The sequence below is a fragment of the Conger conger genome, chromosome 3 (genome assembly GCF_963514075.1).
Source record: "Conger conger chromosome 3, fConCon1.1, whole genome shotgun sequence".
Classification (NCBI taxonomy): Eukaryota; Metazoa; Chordata; class Actinopteri; order Anguilliformes; family Congridae; genus Conger; species Conger conger.
Genome location: NC_083762.1, coordinates 52769526 through 52787560, shown reverse-complemented (window position 1 = coordinate 52787560; position 18035 = coordinate 52769526). Strand labels below are relative to the sequence as shown.

Below are 18035 nucleotides of genomic sequence, written 5' to 3'. Positions count from 1 at the left end.
TATCCCCTACACACATGAAAATCTTTGAGTGTATCTGCATGCCAAGTATAGAAAAATGTACAGACATCTAAATATAGTTCACACAAGAATTTGCCCTGCCCAGTTTTCCACACCTAATTATAAAGAATTAAATTGGAAATGACATCACTCAGACTTTTAACAAACAGGGCTGCTGCTTGAGTTTGACGGATTATTTTCCTTCCCAGAAATGAGTGAAATCCTTGTTCAGAGCAGCTTTCCCCTCTGCTGTGACGTTTATGTAATGGAATCCCAACAGAAAAGCATGGGAAGTGTGCATGTGCGTGCCCGTGTGCACATATTTATATACAAAAACAATATATACATACCCAGGCACTAATTACAATCATTATTGCCGGGGGAGCTTATTTTACAGGTTTATGTAATGGGTGCTACTCCCAACAGCAACAATGATGACTGTGCATCATCTCTGCTTTCCTGGGGATTCATCTTGTTGAAACCGCACCTGATGCCTTTCACATTCAACCAGATGACAGTTTAAGTTGTATTAACACAACAGTGCCTCTGGGGGGAGGGGGGTCCGCGATAGCTTTATAAATATAAGGCCACCACCACCCCCCAGCCCCGCTCCCAAAAACAGGACAAATATTAGTTGCATAAATTTGCCCTCTGTTTGGCATTGAAAACCCAAAAAATGCTACTCTATCCCAACAAAACTGAAACAAAAAGTCATGAAAACTGTCCCATTACACATGTCATTATGCATCAACAATACTCTGAAGACATACATCACCCTTTCATCTGACTTATTTGTTGTTGTTGTACGGAGTTGTGGAGCAAAAGAGAAATGTAAATTTAAATGGTATGTTAATGATAACTGTACTATGTAAGTGTTTGCTTTGTTGTATAACATGATGGTTGCTTCAAATTTAAGGCTAAAGATAAGGCTAAAGGCTATAGGGAATCTGTGCATCCTCAGCCTTGGGTGGAGTCAATCATGCTGGTGTGTCGCAGTGTGTGCGTGCAGGCCGTGTAGTTATTAGCTACTCACTGCTGGCATAGGGCCCTGGTCTGGCCACGGCCAACTTCCTGTAGGGCCCCCGTTTAACAGCAGGTACTGTTCACCCCAGGCCCTGCCCCCTTTACCCCAAAAACAAACACTGCTTTGTTCCCCACCCTACCGAGGCCTGAGTGTTTATGAGCTTATCCAACCCTGCTGCTATCACTCCAGGCTACACCTCCAACTTTGACCATCTGAAAACCAGCAATAATAAAATATGGATGGGAGTTGTCACCTTAAGCATAGAAAACAAGAGTGGAGCTCAAACAGTCACACGGTATGTTGGCAGCAAACAAAGGATGGTTATTAGAGGATACTTTCAGGCACTCTTTGGGCATTCCAGGAAGTACAAGCTAATAATCACTGTGGGCACTGTTCTACCAACTTACTCTGTGTTTGGATGAGCTCCTCTTTTTTTGGTATGAGTAAGGTAAGATTTTGATAGTTTTATCCTCATTTCAACCCTGCACAGGAGCACTGGGGAAGCTTCTAGAATTGACCGCAGCACTTAGAACACAGTGGAGGAAGCTACCAGAGGAATTTCTTCCACTGTAGGTTGACAAAGATTAATTGAAAATAAGCCAAATTAAATTTTAAAAAAATTAAATTCATTAAAAAATCCATCCATCAACCTCCACCTCCCGAAATAAACTCCCTCAATCATTAACGAACACTGTACGCAGTATGCAGTACGGGCCAAGGGGAACGGAATTAATTGCACTGGTGTACCCCTGACCAAAATCCAACCACATCAATGATTCCAGCCAGAGTAAGAGCAGAATACTTTCGCACCTACTAAATAAATAAATAATAGGTTAATCAAGTTATTTCTGCCCACTGGATGAAAAGGTTTGGGGAACCCCCCACCATAGACTGACTTGAAGACTGCATAAAGTATTAAGTAAAAGGACAACTGTTGTTGAATAAAACATCCTAACCTTCATTATTGCCATTTTTCTACTTTCTGTCAAAGGAAATTACATAGTTTGTGCACCTCCAAGTACCAGCACTTCCTGGCAAAAGACATTCCAGCTACATGAATGTGCAATGAGTCTATTTGCAAAGTTTGAAAGCACTTTAGTCACAGTGGCCTTTTTGTAAATAAAGACCTGGCAATATAGTTAAACAAAAAATTAAAATCAGCAGCAAAGAAAGTCCTCTGCAAAATCCACCTTAAACAACTTGATTTCTGGGCCGGTTTTTGGATGACACATTTTAATTCTCCATGAGATTAATGTTCCTAGAGGTGAAAGGGAATTTCCATGTGGCATAGTTGTTTATTTATCCAAGGGGGGGGGACATGATGGAGTTTGGGACTGTAATTGGGTTTGACAGTGGCAGTGATTTAGGAATAACAGGCCTATCTGGGGGACCACATTTGGGGCATTCCATTCAGGGCCTCAGTCCCACTGGAGGGAGGGAGAGAGAGAGAGAGAGAGAGAGAGAGAGAGAGAGAGAGAGAGAGAGAGAGAGAGAGAGAGAGAGAGAGAGAGAGAGAGAGAGAGAGAGAGAGAGAGAGAGAGAGAGAGAGAGAGAGAGAGAGAGAGAGAGAGAGAGAGAGAGAGAGAGAGAGAGAGAGAGAGAGAGAGAGAGAGAGAGAGAGAGAGAGAGAGAGAGAGAGAGAGAGAGAGAATGCCTCTGCAGTCAGAGCCCCTGCTCTGTTTGTGGGTACGTAATTCGGCGTGTTTGTGTATGTACACATGCTTGTGTGAATGCAAGCGAGAGAGTTGGCATGCGTTTGTGTGTTTGTGTGCAGTGGCCTATTCAGAAAGCATTTGGAGTACTTTATCCAAGAGATAAAAACCTCTCTCTGTCTGTCTCTCTTGCCTTCTGTCTGTCACTCATATTTTCACTAAAAACCTTTTGGTTCTTTGGTGCTTTGTGTCTTTTTGTGTTTTTCTGGCTTCCCTATTTAAGCTGTCCACCTCAATTGTGCTCTGGTTCTAGGAACCTTTTAAAAGCACTTTTAAAAGTCTAAGGCTCTGGCCCTCGCCCTCCCGTCTTGAAGCATGGAGGAATTTGCAGGCAGTTCTCCTTTTTCTAAAACAGCTCTCCAGCTTCCCTGCCCCCCTTTTTCTTTCTATTTTTTCATTTTTTTTCCCAAACAGAGCACTTCCTCTTTGAGGAGATCCTTGGCTCCTGCTCTCCTCTGCTGCATCCTCTTCCTGAGGTGGAGTCTCCTTCCCCCCCACCCCAAACTAAACTTCTGAGAAGCCAAACTTGAAAAAAATAAAAGCCCATACTGACAACAACCTATGCCCCCCCCCCCAAAAAAAAAACAAAAAAAAAAACACCTCCATCCCTTTGCCAACACAAGCAGTGCGACCACAACTGCACACAGAGCCAAAAGAAAAAGAAAAAACACACAATCATTACCGTTCTGCTGGCAGCTAGTGTTCACCAAAACAAGCGAACACACTGGACTACGGAGGCATAAAAGGGGTATAATCATGAACAGCCAAAAATGAACATGTTAGGATAGTTTTGAATATAATAAGGCTCTTTGGGTGCATTTATTTCTTATGCAGGGCAAACGTTTGTTTGGGCACTAGATTGAACATGAAAATACGCAAATTAGATCAAGATAGATTAAATGACAGTATCAACAACGCCACCAGGAATTTTCTGCACCCCCCTCCCTTATCAAGAGATTTTTTTTCCCCTAACTTACTGATAATAAAGTATTTCTTGGAGCTGACTGTATATTCATGAGATGCGGTTATGCACTACTGGCACGGTTATAGTTACATTATAAAGTTATGATGACCCCTGATGAAGGCTGTTTAGCCACAAAGAGTTGGTTTGTTTATGGAATAAGTTTTACATATTATAAATGTTCCTTAAAAAGCACAGTAAGTTACCATTTTATAGCTTGTAGTGTGCATTTACTAGCATAAATGACTTGCTGAATGACTGACTTCCAGACATTTCAAAATGACGAGGGAAAAGAAGGGAAGGGAAAAAGGCAGAGTAAAGGAGGAGGAGAGAGAAGAGAGAAGAGAGTGGAGGAAAGCAGCAGAAGTGACAGCTCAGGGGAAAACAGAGGGTCACAGCTCTAGGGGGGGCTGCAGAGGGACAGACTGTGGCAGGAATGTGGGAAAGAGGGAGGAGCCAAGCCGGAGGAGCTGAAAGGAGGAAGGGGAGGCCTGGGGAGAGAAGCGGCGGAGCGATGTACTCACTCCTGCAGGGTCTCCACTCCCATTTCCTTGTAGTGCAGTTCCTGCTTCACTTGGGCCAGCTCCTGTTTCAGTGTGGAGACCTGGAGGGACAAGGAAAACATCTGAGATGCAGCTCCACCCAAGCAGCCTGTTACACCAGCCACTGAGACCAGAGCAACCTTCTCCAGTCCACCCAAGCTGCCTGTTACAGCAGCCACTGAGACCAGAGCAACCTTCTCCAGTCCACCCAAGCTGCCTGTTACAGCAGCCACTGAGACCAGAGCAACATTCTCCACTTCTCCATAGTACCTCAGTTGACATGTGAGTCAACACCACCACAACCTACACCACTGCAACCTTTACTCCACTAACCATACTACCATAGGCAATTTTCATAATCACTCTCACATAATGTTGGTTCACCCCAAGGTTAAAGAGGCCATGAACCCTTAGATAACAGATCTCTATCCCCTACCTCCCCCACAGGAATCCTAAAATGCGTCAGCCAAACAAATTACATTTTAGGCATATGGCTGATGTCCTGGGTACATTTTCAGATCAAAATGGAATACCAGTATGTTTTTAAGAACTCAAGTCATGTTGGCACTCAGCCATGAGATTACACCCATTAACAAGTTCCCCAAAACACTTGTCACTTGCGTGAATGTTGCCATGTTGTGGGTTTGAATGATTCATGGTTATTAAATGGCTTTTGTTTTCCTTCCTGATGTTGATGCACAACAACATGCCCAGTCAGGTACAGAGATCTTTGTTCTTTTAGGCACATGATATCCTCTTTTACACACCCTATTTTATCATACTCTTTTGAGCCTGCATGTAACAAATATACACCCATGGATCTGAAGCTGACAGGGGACACCAAAGGATGTTACGGTGAAAATATTAAGAGTATTTCTGAAATATACCTTCCAGTTTGGGTTAGGAAAAAGCTAGTGAAATGGTAAAAGGCGCCGCAGTCTCTCAGCATGGTACTACAGCAAAATGAAAAAAAATAACTTGGCATCATTAGTCAACAGGTAACATGTAGTAAGCAAAAACACTAAAGGGGAGTGTAAATAATAAATCACACAAACAAGCGTTTTGCTTCCCTTTCACGCTCCTAAATTGCTAAATCCATCCATCCATCCATTCATTATCTGAACCCGCTTATCCTGATCAGGGTCGCAGGGGGGCTGGAGCCTATCCCAGCATACATTGGGTGAAAGGCAGGAATACACCCTGGACAGGTCGCCAGTCTATCTCAGGGCACACACACCATTCACTCACACACTCATACCTACGGGCAATTTAGACTCTCCAATCAGCCTAACGTGCATGTCTTTGGACTGTGGGAGGAAACCGGAGTACCCGGAGGAAACCCACGCAGACACGGGGAGAACATGCAAACTCCGCACAGAGAGGCCCCGGCCGACGGGGATTCGAACCCAGGACCTCCTTGCTGTGAGGCGGCAGTGCTACCCACTGCACCATCCGTGCCGCCACAAATTGCTAAATACATTCTTAAAAAAAAAAAAATTATATATATAATTTGACCTTTTAAAGCTTGTGGCATTGTGGTATTCTACTGGGGCTTCAGTATCGTGGAATAATTCACCATTTGTTCTTCTACCAACCCAACCCTCTAGAGCCAAATGGGGTCTAGAGACAGGGCTAAAGCAGAACAGGATGCTTGATCCCCTAATTCCTTGGTGTTACCCTGACAGAGTACCCCCAGTGCGCCACACCTGAGCCGCTCCACGCTTGTCTGACCTCTGCAGGGGCCTGACGTACAAACCATTGTTCTCCGCCGATAATGACTTACCCTCTCCCGCCTACTGCCGATTTCCGCTTTTATTTGGTCAGGGTCATATTTTGCGTTTGAAGTGGAGCCAGAGAATGCTATGAGCAAGAGGGAGAGAGGGGAAAAAAAAAAGCGCCAGTCAGCTCACACTGAAACCAAACTCCTCTTTTCTACCATTAACACCCCCCCCCCCCCACCCCATCCCACACACGCACACACACAAAAGGAAAAAAAATAATAAACCAGACAGAAATGTAGGTCCCTTCCTCCGATATAGGGGCATTTGTCTACGAGAGGTCCTCCCTTATATTCCTCTTTGAAAAAGGTCACACACTGCCAGGTTCCTGCTCCTCACACGTATCCAGGTTGTGGCAGGAGGGAAGGTAATGCCCAGGAACAGGAGGAGAGATTGTCATTGATGCGGGAAAGGCCGGAGCCAGCCCCGGCATCCAAGCGGAGAGGAATTCGCTGGAAGCAAAACTGCTCCTGAGGAAACGACTGAGACATTGTCGACTGGGCAACCTATAACCTAGTGGTTAAAGGTGCTTCACTGGGACCTTGAAGGTTGGTGGTTCAATCCTCAGTGCAGCCACAGTAAAATCAGAGCTGCTGTTGAGCAAGGCCCTTTAGCCCACAATGCTCCAGGGGGGAACGGCCCCTGCCTATTCTAATCACCTGCAAGACGCTTTGGATAAAAAAAGGGTCAGCGAAATAACGAATGTAATGTAATGTACTATCAATAACCGAGCAATGCCTGCGCCCTCTCACAGTTTCCAGCTATTTCCATGAACCTTTGACAAACAAGGCACCATATATAGTGGGGTGGGGCCAGCAGGAGCAGGGGTGGTTAGGGGGCACATGGGGGGGGGGGTGTGTCTCACCGCTGCCGACGGAGCGTCTGTCCTCCTCGCTCAGCTCTCGGAAGAGCAGGAACTCCTTCTGCGCCAGCTCCAGACGCTGCTGCTTGATGAGGTACATCTCCTTCTTGGCGTTGAGAGCCTCTTCTGCCACCACCAGGTACTCCTTCAGCATGCGCTCCTGCTCCTGCCGCCATCGTGTCCGTGGGTTCTCGATCTGGGTGGTCTCTGCAAAGGGCCATAACGCATTTCTTATTGACACAGAGACTTCTAGAAGACGAAGGGACAACATGAGCCTGAGAGAGAGAGTAGCGGTTCAGTACTTGAGGAGGGTTTGGAACTAAACCCAAACAGTGGCCCACATGGACTACATTCAGATCACAGCTAAGACGACAGCGGTTCAAACGGCTTCTGCTAGTTTAGGGAGACCTAGAGACTGGAGTTTTCAAAGATGATGCTGTTGTGGTTTTTTTTCTTATCGAGACAAAAATAGCACACAAAATTGAACATTGTTCAGCTGTCAAATCTGCTTTCTTGTACCATTAAAGGTATATCATTATACCATGATAGGACCCACATATCCTTCAACCTTACATCTGAATTTGCCAGGAATCACTTCTGTTAAGAAATGAGCTTAATGCTTCCCTAAAACACAAATCAAATTAAAATAATGATCATTCTGAATCCATCCAAATACAACTCCCATACTTGATACATACAAGACATTCATTCAGTCCCATGTTAGAAATGACAGACACAAAAGCCAGAGGTTTCATAGCTCCAGGAAAACAATGGAAAATTTGCGAAGACTTACTGTTGATGTGGTCGATGTAGTAAACTCCAACCTGCTGATCATAAACCACTTCCCATCCTAAAGGCAGCTCATCGCCAACGCAGTCAGCGAACGTCAGGGGTTTTGTGATCCTGAATAAAACAAAGAGGAACAACTCAAATGCACTTCGAAGCTAAAACAGACAACTACACCAAGAAAACGTAAGAGATAGATGCAAAGAACGCTTTCACTTTCATTTGCACATTAAAAATTTCATTCATTAAGAATTTCATGATTGCAATTTAGCAAAGATTATTTAGCATAACAAGAATGATAACCACAACAACTGGAAGTCCAGTTACAATAACTTCTGTGCATCTTTTAACTCCTTGTAACTCTTTTAAAGTGTACAAAATTTTTTTTAAAACCTGCTTTATGCAATATTGAATTTTGTGTGAAAAAAAACCCCCCTCCAAAAAACAGTTCACAAGCACATTCCTTACGGAAAAAAAAAACAGCAAAGTGAATAAAAGGCCTTGTGCCGCTTCCTGGTATACAGGACACTAATCTCCACAAAGGAAAAGAGGCAGACGCACTGAGCATGCTCCCTGGGTTAAGGTCATGGGAAGCGAGTGGTTGGAGCCCAAAGCTGCATTCCAGATAGCTCCCTCTCTCCACTCTCACAGCTTCAGTGACTCCAGATCAGCACTCAGGGTATGAAGAACATGCTTCTTTTTCCCTGACGCTGATCTGAGATCAACATTTTGGAAGTGGGACTGAGGGCAACGTGTCAGAACCTGATGGAGTAAACTGGAATTGGTTGGAAGAAGGATAACTTCTGGACAGTAATGGCCCTTTTTATTCAATTCCCAATGATAAGATAGATAAGATAAGATAAGATATACTTTATTGAACCCTGTGGGTTCAAAAATGAACAGTGTCCCCCCCACTGGTGTCCATATTGATATCAGAAATACCAATATAAATGTGGACAACAAGCTGAAACTACTGTTTCATGAAGCCTTAGCCATTTTTCTTTATGAACAGAAATGTATGACCCCATACATCTGTTGATTGTATTCGGCGAGGCAGAGGCCGAACCCACATCTTGCACCCCGTGTGCCGCGTCCTAAAATCCTAAATCCTAAAAATTCTCGCAGGATACAAAGGGTTAAGGGCCCAATATGTCATTTTGGTGGCTGATATAATACGAATGGCTTACATTGATCAAAAAGTTAAAGCTATGGCACAATATTATAGAATAATTCTCCTAATAAAAAAAGAGATCCTTGAAAAACGAAAAATCACTTTGAAAGGAAAAACAATTATTTAAAATAAATAGTTCTATGTTCATCTACGTCTTCTGCTTTTCATTTTTATTTTTTTTAATAACGGACCTTTAGTGGGTGAAGCAAAGTTGTTGCTCAGGTTAGCAAGGTGCCAGTGCAAGATGTTAAATACTAAGAGTACCATGACCCACCGAGGTACCTAGTTGCCAACTACATTCATTTTTGTCAAAAAGCAACTGAACGTTCTGTAGAAATGACATGGTGGGCCTTTTAAAGCAGCAGACGGTATGGACAGAATTCAGAATGTGTCAGTGCAGCCGCATTCCCGAATACCCCACATTCCGTACAACAAAGGCCCAAAGCCACCATCTTCACCTTGGCCAATCGGGAGGGGCCTGGGGCGGCATTCCCAGACTGACAGAGATGTCTAAAGTGTGTCAGAACTCAGGAGAGATATCCCCCATGGGAGGGTGGAGTAACTGACCGCAGCCCCATGAGTTGAGACACTGACAGGGGAACCAGCAGAGCATACGCTTGAAAGAGTGTAAATAAAAATAAAAATGACTAAAATAAAAAAACTGCAATAGAATAGATGCCCATGATTTCACAGCCCTCCGCAAAATGTCTGTTATTTCGGACCAAATCTCTTTAATGGTCAAAACTAAGAGAAATTCATGAAGGTAAGGCATATACAACATTAACATGTACACGAATTACGACCATAAACGCATGGCATCTTAAATGCTGCCTTGTCACAATTCTGCAGGAAGGATAAATAGCATTACTGTAAGATATTCCTGTTCTAGCATAACATATGTTGCGCCTTTTTAACACACATTTGAATTCCAAAAATGATACCCATTTACTCAGAGAACAGCTGACTCCATTTCAGCAACAAGTGTCTATGACCAACCACTGATAACCATCTCCAAGCTGCTATAGAAGATACAAATGAGGAAATTAGTTATTTAAAGAAATACAAACTCACCTCCATAACCTGCAACACGCACTATAACTTCTGAAAATAACTAAACTAAATGAATTTCTGTAATACAATTCACAAAACGTCACACTGTTTCACAGTAGACCAAGGCCTAAAACCCCCTCTAAAGCCGCAATAATAATGGCAAGGACAAACTTGTGGAAGCAAGAAAAAAAAGAAAAGAAAAAAAAAAGGCAGCAAAAAAACCAGGATGGAACCGACTCAATAGGGGGAGCCCATCCTCCTTTGGTAGGCTCAGGGTGCGTTTGCACAGTCAACAATGCTCGTCACACTATACCAGTGCTTCCCCTGTGCAGAATCGACATTAAGGTCTGTATGCCACAGAAGATGTGTCGTAGTGAGCAGCAACATGGTCCTCCACCTCATGATGCAGCTATGGTTATGAACACCAGTTTTACCAAGGTTCCCAGCAACAAAAAAAAAACCAACAAGAAAAACAAAAATGTTGCAGCTGTGTACTGGCAATGCTATAACGTTGACAAGACATTCCAGAAACGCTGCAAGAACATTTTGTGTTAGCTGGGTTGTCACCATCTATGACAGATGTTTTAAGCACTTTAGGCACTTGGACAGTAAAAGAGTGATGCCTGCATAAAGAAGCATCTAGAGAGTGATTTTTAAAGTGAACCAAGTTACAGTTTATAGAAAAAATATTTGGCAAGGTATTATGGCAAACACATTTTGCCATTTTTTGAGTCTTAAGAGACCTGCCTCCTATAAAATATTTAAATGCATCAGGTGATTAACAAAAACGATATTACTCAAGAAAAAAGCAATGAAGTTAATTAGGCAGTGTAAATGTAAAATAGTGCAATTGCAAAGGCATGCAAGACTAAAGAAAAATATTATCAAACCTCTATGTTTGTCTTTAGCATTTAATCTGCAGCACAGCAAATTGTAATGGGGACCGGTGTGGTTGCGGAATGTAGCAGTGTAAACAGTATAACATTTACAAGCCTTTTAAACAGTCTTCTACTGGACTATACCTGCAAGGCACTTTGAGCTTTGACACACCAGTGGCTCTCAGCAAAAAGCTCAATAAATAGGTTTAAAAATCAGGTCAGGCTGAAAATGCAATCCAGCACAGAAAAAAAGACATTTGTTGGGATTTTTGCTTAGGAGTAAGTTTAGGAGGCTTTGTGCAGATAAGACGTGTCCCCACAAAAAAACCCCCCAAAAAAACACAACAGAGCATTATTTAACCATTAATTATCAAATTCCCAATCAAAAATCTTGCACCAACAGACTTGAACGAGGGAAGGGTTGTGAATGTTTGTTTTGTTTGTCGGGTCTTGTGACAGCAGCCACAGGCTTGCCAAGCAGCATCAGAGGGGGCTCTGTAGTCACAAAGTGCCTCATACAGTAGAGCAAGATCGACTCGCCGCTCGCACAGGGCACCGCCCACGCTTCCGCACTAATAACAGGATCCTTCCCACCTCTACACATTAGGACAATCAGCCACATGTCTCAGCCATCTAGTAGAGCACTCCATACTGTACGGCATGCATCAAATCAAGTTTATCCAATCCAAATGGCAGTCTGAGGGGTCAAAAATAAGTTATGCATACATGCATATAAACTTTGTTACTTGGAATGACATACATTGACACTCCTGGTTTTCTTTTTGTTCTTTTCCCCTGTTGTTTTGTTTTTTGTTTTGGCACTTGCCGCTGTGACGTCAGGCAGCAGGACACACCTCTGTTCCACAGGTGATTTAGGTCAGCCACCTAACTGATGTGGCAGAGAATGTGAACACAAACTGAGATTGGTTTGGTGGGGACAGACAGTGATAGGGCTTAGAGGAAAAGTTTATTCTTGCTGCATGTTGTAGCTATTTACCGGAAAGCACGGCTTAGAGAGAAGGTTACTGCACGTTTTATTACACTGGCATAAACACCAACCGGATTCGGGGAAAATAATTATTTTAATTTTTGACTATCAGTTACGTTTTCCCAGTCAAAGTCGAGGGCTGTCTGCCATGCCAGAGATTTTGTTTTGCTCAGTTTTTCTTTTGTTTCAGTTATATCCACTACAACAATGAAATTAAACCATCTGCGAAAGCATCAATACAACACACCGCTGCAGAAGGCAGAACGATTGGGCTGGCCCTGGCGAGAGTAAGGGCAAGGCCAACTTCTTTGCAGTCTTCCAACAGAGGCGAGTCACCGGTGGAAATGGAGGATGTTGTCCCGTAACATTTTGTTTTCCTTTACTTTTTTGATTCCATTTCTCCATTAGGTCCACAGCATACACCTTTTGTTAGGAAACTTCTCTCTCATTGAGTCTAGGCAGGTCCATCACTGTGTGACAAGCACACTAAAGGCTCAATTTGATAGATATGTTGTCCAGCACTAGAGGGATTCCTAACAACCTACACATACATACATATAAACACACAGCCACATGCAGCCAGTGCAGTACATAAGTATTTGGACAGTGATACAATTCATGTACTTTTAGCTTTGATGCATATTGGATTCGAAATGAAACAATTAATATGGTGGTAAAAAGTGCAGACTATCACCTTTAATTTCAGGGTATTTACATCCATATCAGGTGATTGGTGTAGGAATTACATGTGTTTTTACATAGAGCCTCCATTTTAGGTGACCAAAAGTAATTGAACAGTTTGCGGTTTCAGATTAGTCATAATGAATTGGTATAATTAGAAAAAACGCAGAACACCTGTCTGACACATCAGAAACTCTTCAGGAGGCAGACATGGATGTGTTAGGGACTACTCTCTGCAGAAGACTTCAAACAGATCTACAGAGAGTATACTGCAAGATGTGAACCACTAGTTAACAGCAAAAACAGGATGGTCATGTTACAGTTTGCCGAGAAGTACCTAAAAGTGCCAGCAGAGTTCTGGAACAAGGCCTTGTGGACGGAAGAGACCAAGATTTATTTGGATCAAAGTGATGGAAAAAGCAAAGTGTGAAGGCTAAAAGAAACTGCCCAAGAACGAAAGCATGTTTCTGTGAAACATGGTTCCTTTTACTGGAACAACGCTGGTCCTCATGTTGACAAACACACATAACAGACTCCAAAGGCAATCAAAAGCATACAATCAAGACTAGATACTGAAAGATTTATTTTACCTGCACTAAGGACGTGAATGAATACACCTGACTAATCAGAAACAGCTTAGAAGCAAACAGTCCAAAGTAGACCTAATATAAGAAGAAGCCGTGATTGTTTTATGAATGGTTGCTTATGTGGAAATATCGAGTTGGGGCACACTGGATTTGTAAAGAAACCGGTCCCCAGGAAGTCATTGTTGAAGAACCTTGATATACATTCACAGTCACAGGACAGCACAAAAATGTCCAAAGGCTCTCCCAGAAATCCAGGCCACGAATCCCAATAATTTAAGCCTATGGCCTAAAAACCTGTGCCAGGCATACACTACGTGCCAGGGTTCTTCAACTACTCTTTTGCAAGTGTCCGATTCTTTTTAGAAATTATGCATACGGACAAGTCAGTTTCAAAGTACCATTTATAAAACAATGTATAAATCAGGTGTATTGCACATTGTGTGTAACCAAAGTAAATTCTCTCTCAGAATCCCCATCTTAAAATACTCATTATTCAGTCACTAGTGGGAGGTATGCGAACACCGCAGATGCAGACCTGGCTATTTTTGATGCATCTGAATAATATTTTCTTCTCAGAGATCAAAGAGCTAAATCTAGGTTGGCATCTCAGCCTCCAGGCAAAATATTCAATACTGACAGTAACAAAAATCAAATCAACTCAAATTCAGCCATTACAAACCTGTAAATCCAAATTGTTTCCCAATAGCTGATGAAATCCATTTCCATTAAAAAATAAATTTAGATTTTTTTTTTTAATACCAGTCCTAACCTAATTTAATTGCAGAGTCAGAAGAAACTGTAGACTGGGAAACTGAAGGAAATGAAGAGAAGGCAATGCTTAGTTTTGAGCCCTGAGGGAATACAGCAGCTAAACTAAAAAGCCCAATGTGTCACAGACGGGGTCATTTCCCTGACCTCAGAATCAACACAAATTGCCTTGTCACAAGTTTGGGACCATGAAAAAGTGTCTCTCTCACCCCATAGCTCACTCAGAAGAAATTACATAATGCAATCTACTTGACCTCAGGACGAGAGGCCGATACTGCCTGTGAACAAGCTTGCGGTTAAGCAACACTTCAATTGATGGTTAAAATGGGCCCCTGGTCCACATTACTCCCACTACATTTCCAAAGGAAGCTTCTCAGGGCTGTGAGAGCTGATCTTCTCAAGCCCAGTCTTCCTGCTCCACAGGAAATGAGCGTTGCCAGGATCAGAAATCTTACAGTCTGTCGCGTTCATAGTTGCTTAGTCTCGCGCTCCGCCAGCACTCGGAGGGAATCGGGTCCAGGATCTATTTTAAGACATGGGAATTTCTCAAAGATTCTCCCAACAGCTTCTTTAAGTTTCAACATAAGCAGAATTTCTGTTTGGCGTGCTATTCTGGTTCACAGGCTCAAAATGTGAGCCTCTGATTCCCCTCCTGTCTACTGTATGAAAGCTTGAGCCAAAATTTGATTTTAAGGTATGAAAGCAGCACTCCTACTGAAAAATACGTAGTTACAAAAATAATCTTGACCAGGCTGGCTTGACCAGCTGCATTCAAATCATGCTTCTATGGTTCTTGGGAGTGAAAAGCTTGCGCCACTTGAACCAAGAAGGAAAGATCGGCAATATATAACAAGACTAGGCAAGCCTAGTTCAGCCGGACACTGGACACTGCCTGAGGAGAACATTGTGCGTCAGAAACTAAAGCCTTTGACCCATGACTTTTTGTCCATAAATGGCACTGGACCCTCTTTTCTCATAGTCAGAAAATATCTTCTGGAACCTATTTCAAGTCAATGAGGCTTTTGGGCAATGTCCTGTATCTTTTAACAGGTGGCAAAGAAAGTGGACTGAGAGTCAGAACCAATGGACAAATTTAGCTTTCAAATGCAAGTATGGGCAGTTATTTTAGAGTGATTTGGACGAGTTTGCATCATTGCTCTAACCTAAGTATCACTGGAAAATGTTAGATAGTTGTGGTGGTAAGGCTAATTAATAAAAGCAAAGAGAAGCTAGCCAGCCATCTGCTTATCAAAGCATCATATTTATACTTTCTGGTTGTTCATAGTTTAGCTGTGCCAATTTACATGCATTGGTTTGGTCGTGGCTTTAGGACCCCCTAACATTTTATCTAGAGCAGTAGCTTGCTAGCCATCACTAGTGAGCCACTGATTTGTTGCCAGCTTGTGACATGTAGCTATCAATCTCTCCCCTGCTAGTTACCAGAGAGCAACAAACAGCCACTATACGATGCCCAAAACAACATTGCATTAGGTTTATTTCTTTTACTTTTTGAAGTCTTTTGTTTCAAACTGCAAACCCATGACTCAAAGCCAGCTGCGGGCAAACACTATGCGGTCGTTTAGGGCCAATATTCAAGATTACAGTTCATGTCAAGGTCACTCTTAAAGCCAGTAATTAGATTTACCACAGACTACACTCCAAAGGATGAATGTGATTAGGAGCATACTGCTTCACATCTAAAACAACAAGACAGGAAAGCAAGCCTTCATTCCTCAAAGATGAGCCCAGGAAGGTCACAGAGACTAGCACAGATGTGGCCTAGCATCACATTTGAATTCCACCACAAAATGTATTTTCCATGGTAAGTTTATCTTTCCATCGATCATATGCTCCTTAAGAATCATGCCTGAGTGATGTGTTTCACAGTGGCAGCCCCATCCACATGCAATAGCGACACAAACACATAGTGACATCAAAGATACACATTTTGGGTGGTAAGTATATGGCAAGTAAGATTTATAGATAATAGATTAAAATAGATTAAACTAATAGATAGTTTTGTTTAACACTTCCAACAGTGAGGAGAATATTACATTATTGGCATTTGGCAGACTCTTATCCAGAGCGACGTACAACAAAGTGCATACCCATAACCAGGGATAAGTTCGCTGAGAGACCCTAGAGGGAAGTACAATTTCAACTGCTACCTGTACAACAAAGATAAGGACGAGGGCCCTTTTTTTATTTTTTTTTATTTTTTAAGAACAAACAAACAAACAAACAAACAGAGCAAAAGTGACCAAAGTTAACTATCCAAACACTGCTTACCTAGCCAACTAAAAATTCCGATACACAAAACAAGTCACAGAGACAACAATTAAGGTTCACAGGGAGGTAGGGAGGGATGGGGAGAGGTGCTGCTTGAAGAGGTGTGTCTTCAGCTTGCGCTTGAAGGTGGGGAGAGATTCTACAGTTCTGACCTCAACGAGGAGTTCGTTCCACCACCGTGGAGCCAGAACAGACAGTAGTCGTGAGCGTGATGTGGAGGTTCGGAGAGGGGGAGGTGCCAAGCGGCCTGTGGAGGCTGAACGAAGAGGTCTGGCAGGGGTGTAGGGTCTGATGATTTTTTGTAGATAAGCTGGGGAAGACCCTTTAACTGCTTGGAAGGCTAGCACCAATGTTTTGAATTTGATGCGAGCCATGACAGGCAGCCAGTGGAGAGAAGTAAGCAGGGGGGTGACGTGTGAGTATTTGGGAAGGTTGAAGACCAGACGAGCTGCTGCATTCTGGATGAGTTGGAAGGGTCTGATGGCAGACGCTGGGAGGCCAGCCAAGAGGGAATTGCAGTAGTCCAGGCGGGACAGAACCATCGCTTGGACCAGGAGCTTGGTCGAGTAGGGGGTACACTCAGTGAGCACTTCATTAGGTATTTGTCATTTTTTGACTTATTGGTCTTCTGCTGCTGTTGCCTATTCAGTAAGAGGTTTGACACAGAGATGCTCTTCAGCATACCACTCTTACAATGCATGGTTATTTGCATTACGGTCACCTTAGACCAGTCTGGCCCTTCTCCTCAGACGTCTCATTAACAATGTGTTTTTTGCCTGCAGAACTACTGCTCACTGGATGTTTTTTGTTTTGTGGCACCAACAAATTCCACGGTTAAAGGAACTGAGATCACATCTTCCTCAATTCTGAAATTTGGTCTGAACAACAGCTGAACCGCTTGAACACGTCTGCATGCTTTTATGTACTTAGTTACTGCCACATGATTGGCTGATTAAATATTAGCATTAACAAGCTTGTGTTCGGGTCTACCTAATAAATTGCTCACTGTGAATAATCACATCTATATAAATGATAATTAGGGGGTAGTTTTCCTTTTAAATCGCTTTGCCTGGTCGAGAAAAGAAGGAGCTTCAAAAGTATAGGCAATCTCCATGTCAACAAAGCAAATGCGGCCTGTAGTGTAGTGGTTAAGGCACATGACTGGGACCCGGTGGTCGGTGGCATCTCCCATCTAGCCACAGTAAGATCCACACAGCCGTTGGGCCCTTGAGCAAGGCCCTTAACCCTGTATTGCTCCAGGGGAGGATTGTCTAATCAACTGTATGTCGCTCTGGAGAAATGCCACTAATGTAGTGTAATGAATGTGGTGAAGCCGCTGTTCGCTCCCTCAAGCAGAGCACCAGGAGCCCGCAGCCCAAAGCACGGGCACTCCACAGTGTGTGTCTGTAACTTCCATCACGGTGGAAACTCAGATAATCGTATGTGACCAATCAGGGGGCAGGCAATAAGCTACACAGCTCCTATGGAAGGTAAAGTAAGTCCTGGGCCGGTATGTAAAGCTGCTCAGAACAAAACTTAGGTCTCAAGTGCGTCAGAATTCTGAGGATGGTGCAATTTTGATTGGAAATTGTTGGAAACAATTAAATTAGCTAAAATGCTACTCAGTTGTCACTGTAATACACTGTAATGGTTGTATGTGGAGCAGAAGTTATACTGTTGTTGCTTGTGCAGGGAGTGGGGGCATTGTCTATTTGATGAGACTGCTTTACTGGTACTGGTCAGAGAACCTCGTAAGCAGGGCTGATCATGATCCAGAGAGCTTATATAAAATAGACATTCTTATGTACAAGTGTGGACAAAAATGCACTTTATCCCCAAATTCGAATGTGCTGGAGTAAAGAGCCAAAAGAACAGAAAGTGTTCCACTGTCCAAATACAGTATATTCATAATGGATTTAACAAATATGGCTAATTGCTCACCTTTGACCATGTACATCAGG

At 43.0% G+C, this 18035-nt stretch overlaps 1 protein-coding gene across 2 annotated transcripts in view; it reads right to left on the bottom strand.

Annotated features, from left to right (window-relative positions):
- wwc3 (WWC family member 3) overlaps positions 1–18035 on the bottom strand; it is a 68848-nt gene that overhangs the window by 35236 nt on the left and 15577 nt on the right. For both annotated transcript variants that reach the window (XM_061234932.1, XM_061234933.1), the window contains exons 2-5: positions 7670–7779; positions 6880–7083; positions 6020–6096; positions 4219–4298 (exon numbers count right to left, since the gene is read on the bottom strand). In XM_061234932.1, the coding sequence (XP_061090916.1) occupies positions 4219–4298; positions 6020–6096; positions 6880–7083; positions 7670–7779 (471 nt within the window). The remainder of the gene's footprint in view (positions 1–4218; positions 4299–6019; positions 6097–6879; positions 7084–7669; positions 7780–18035) is intronic.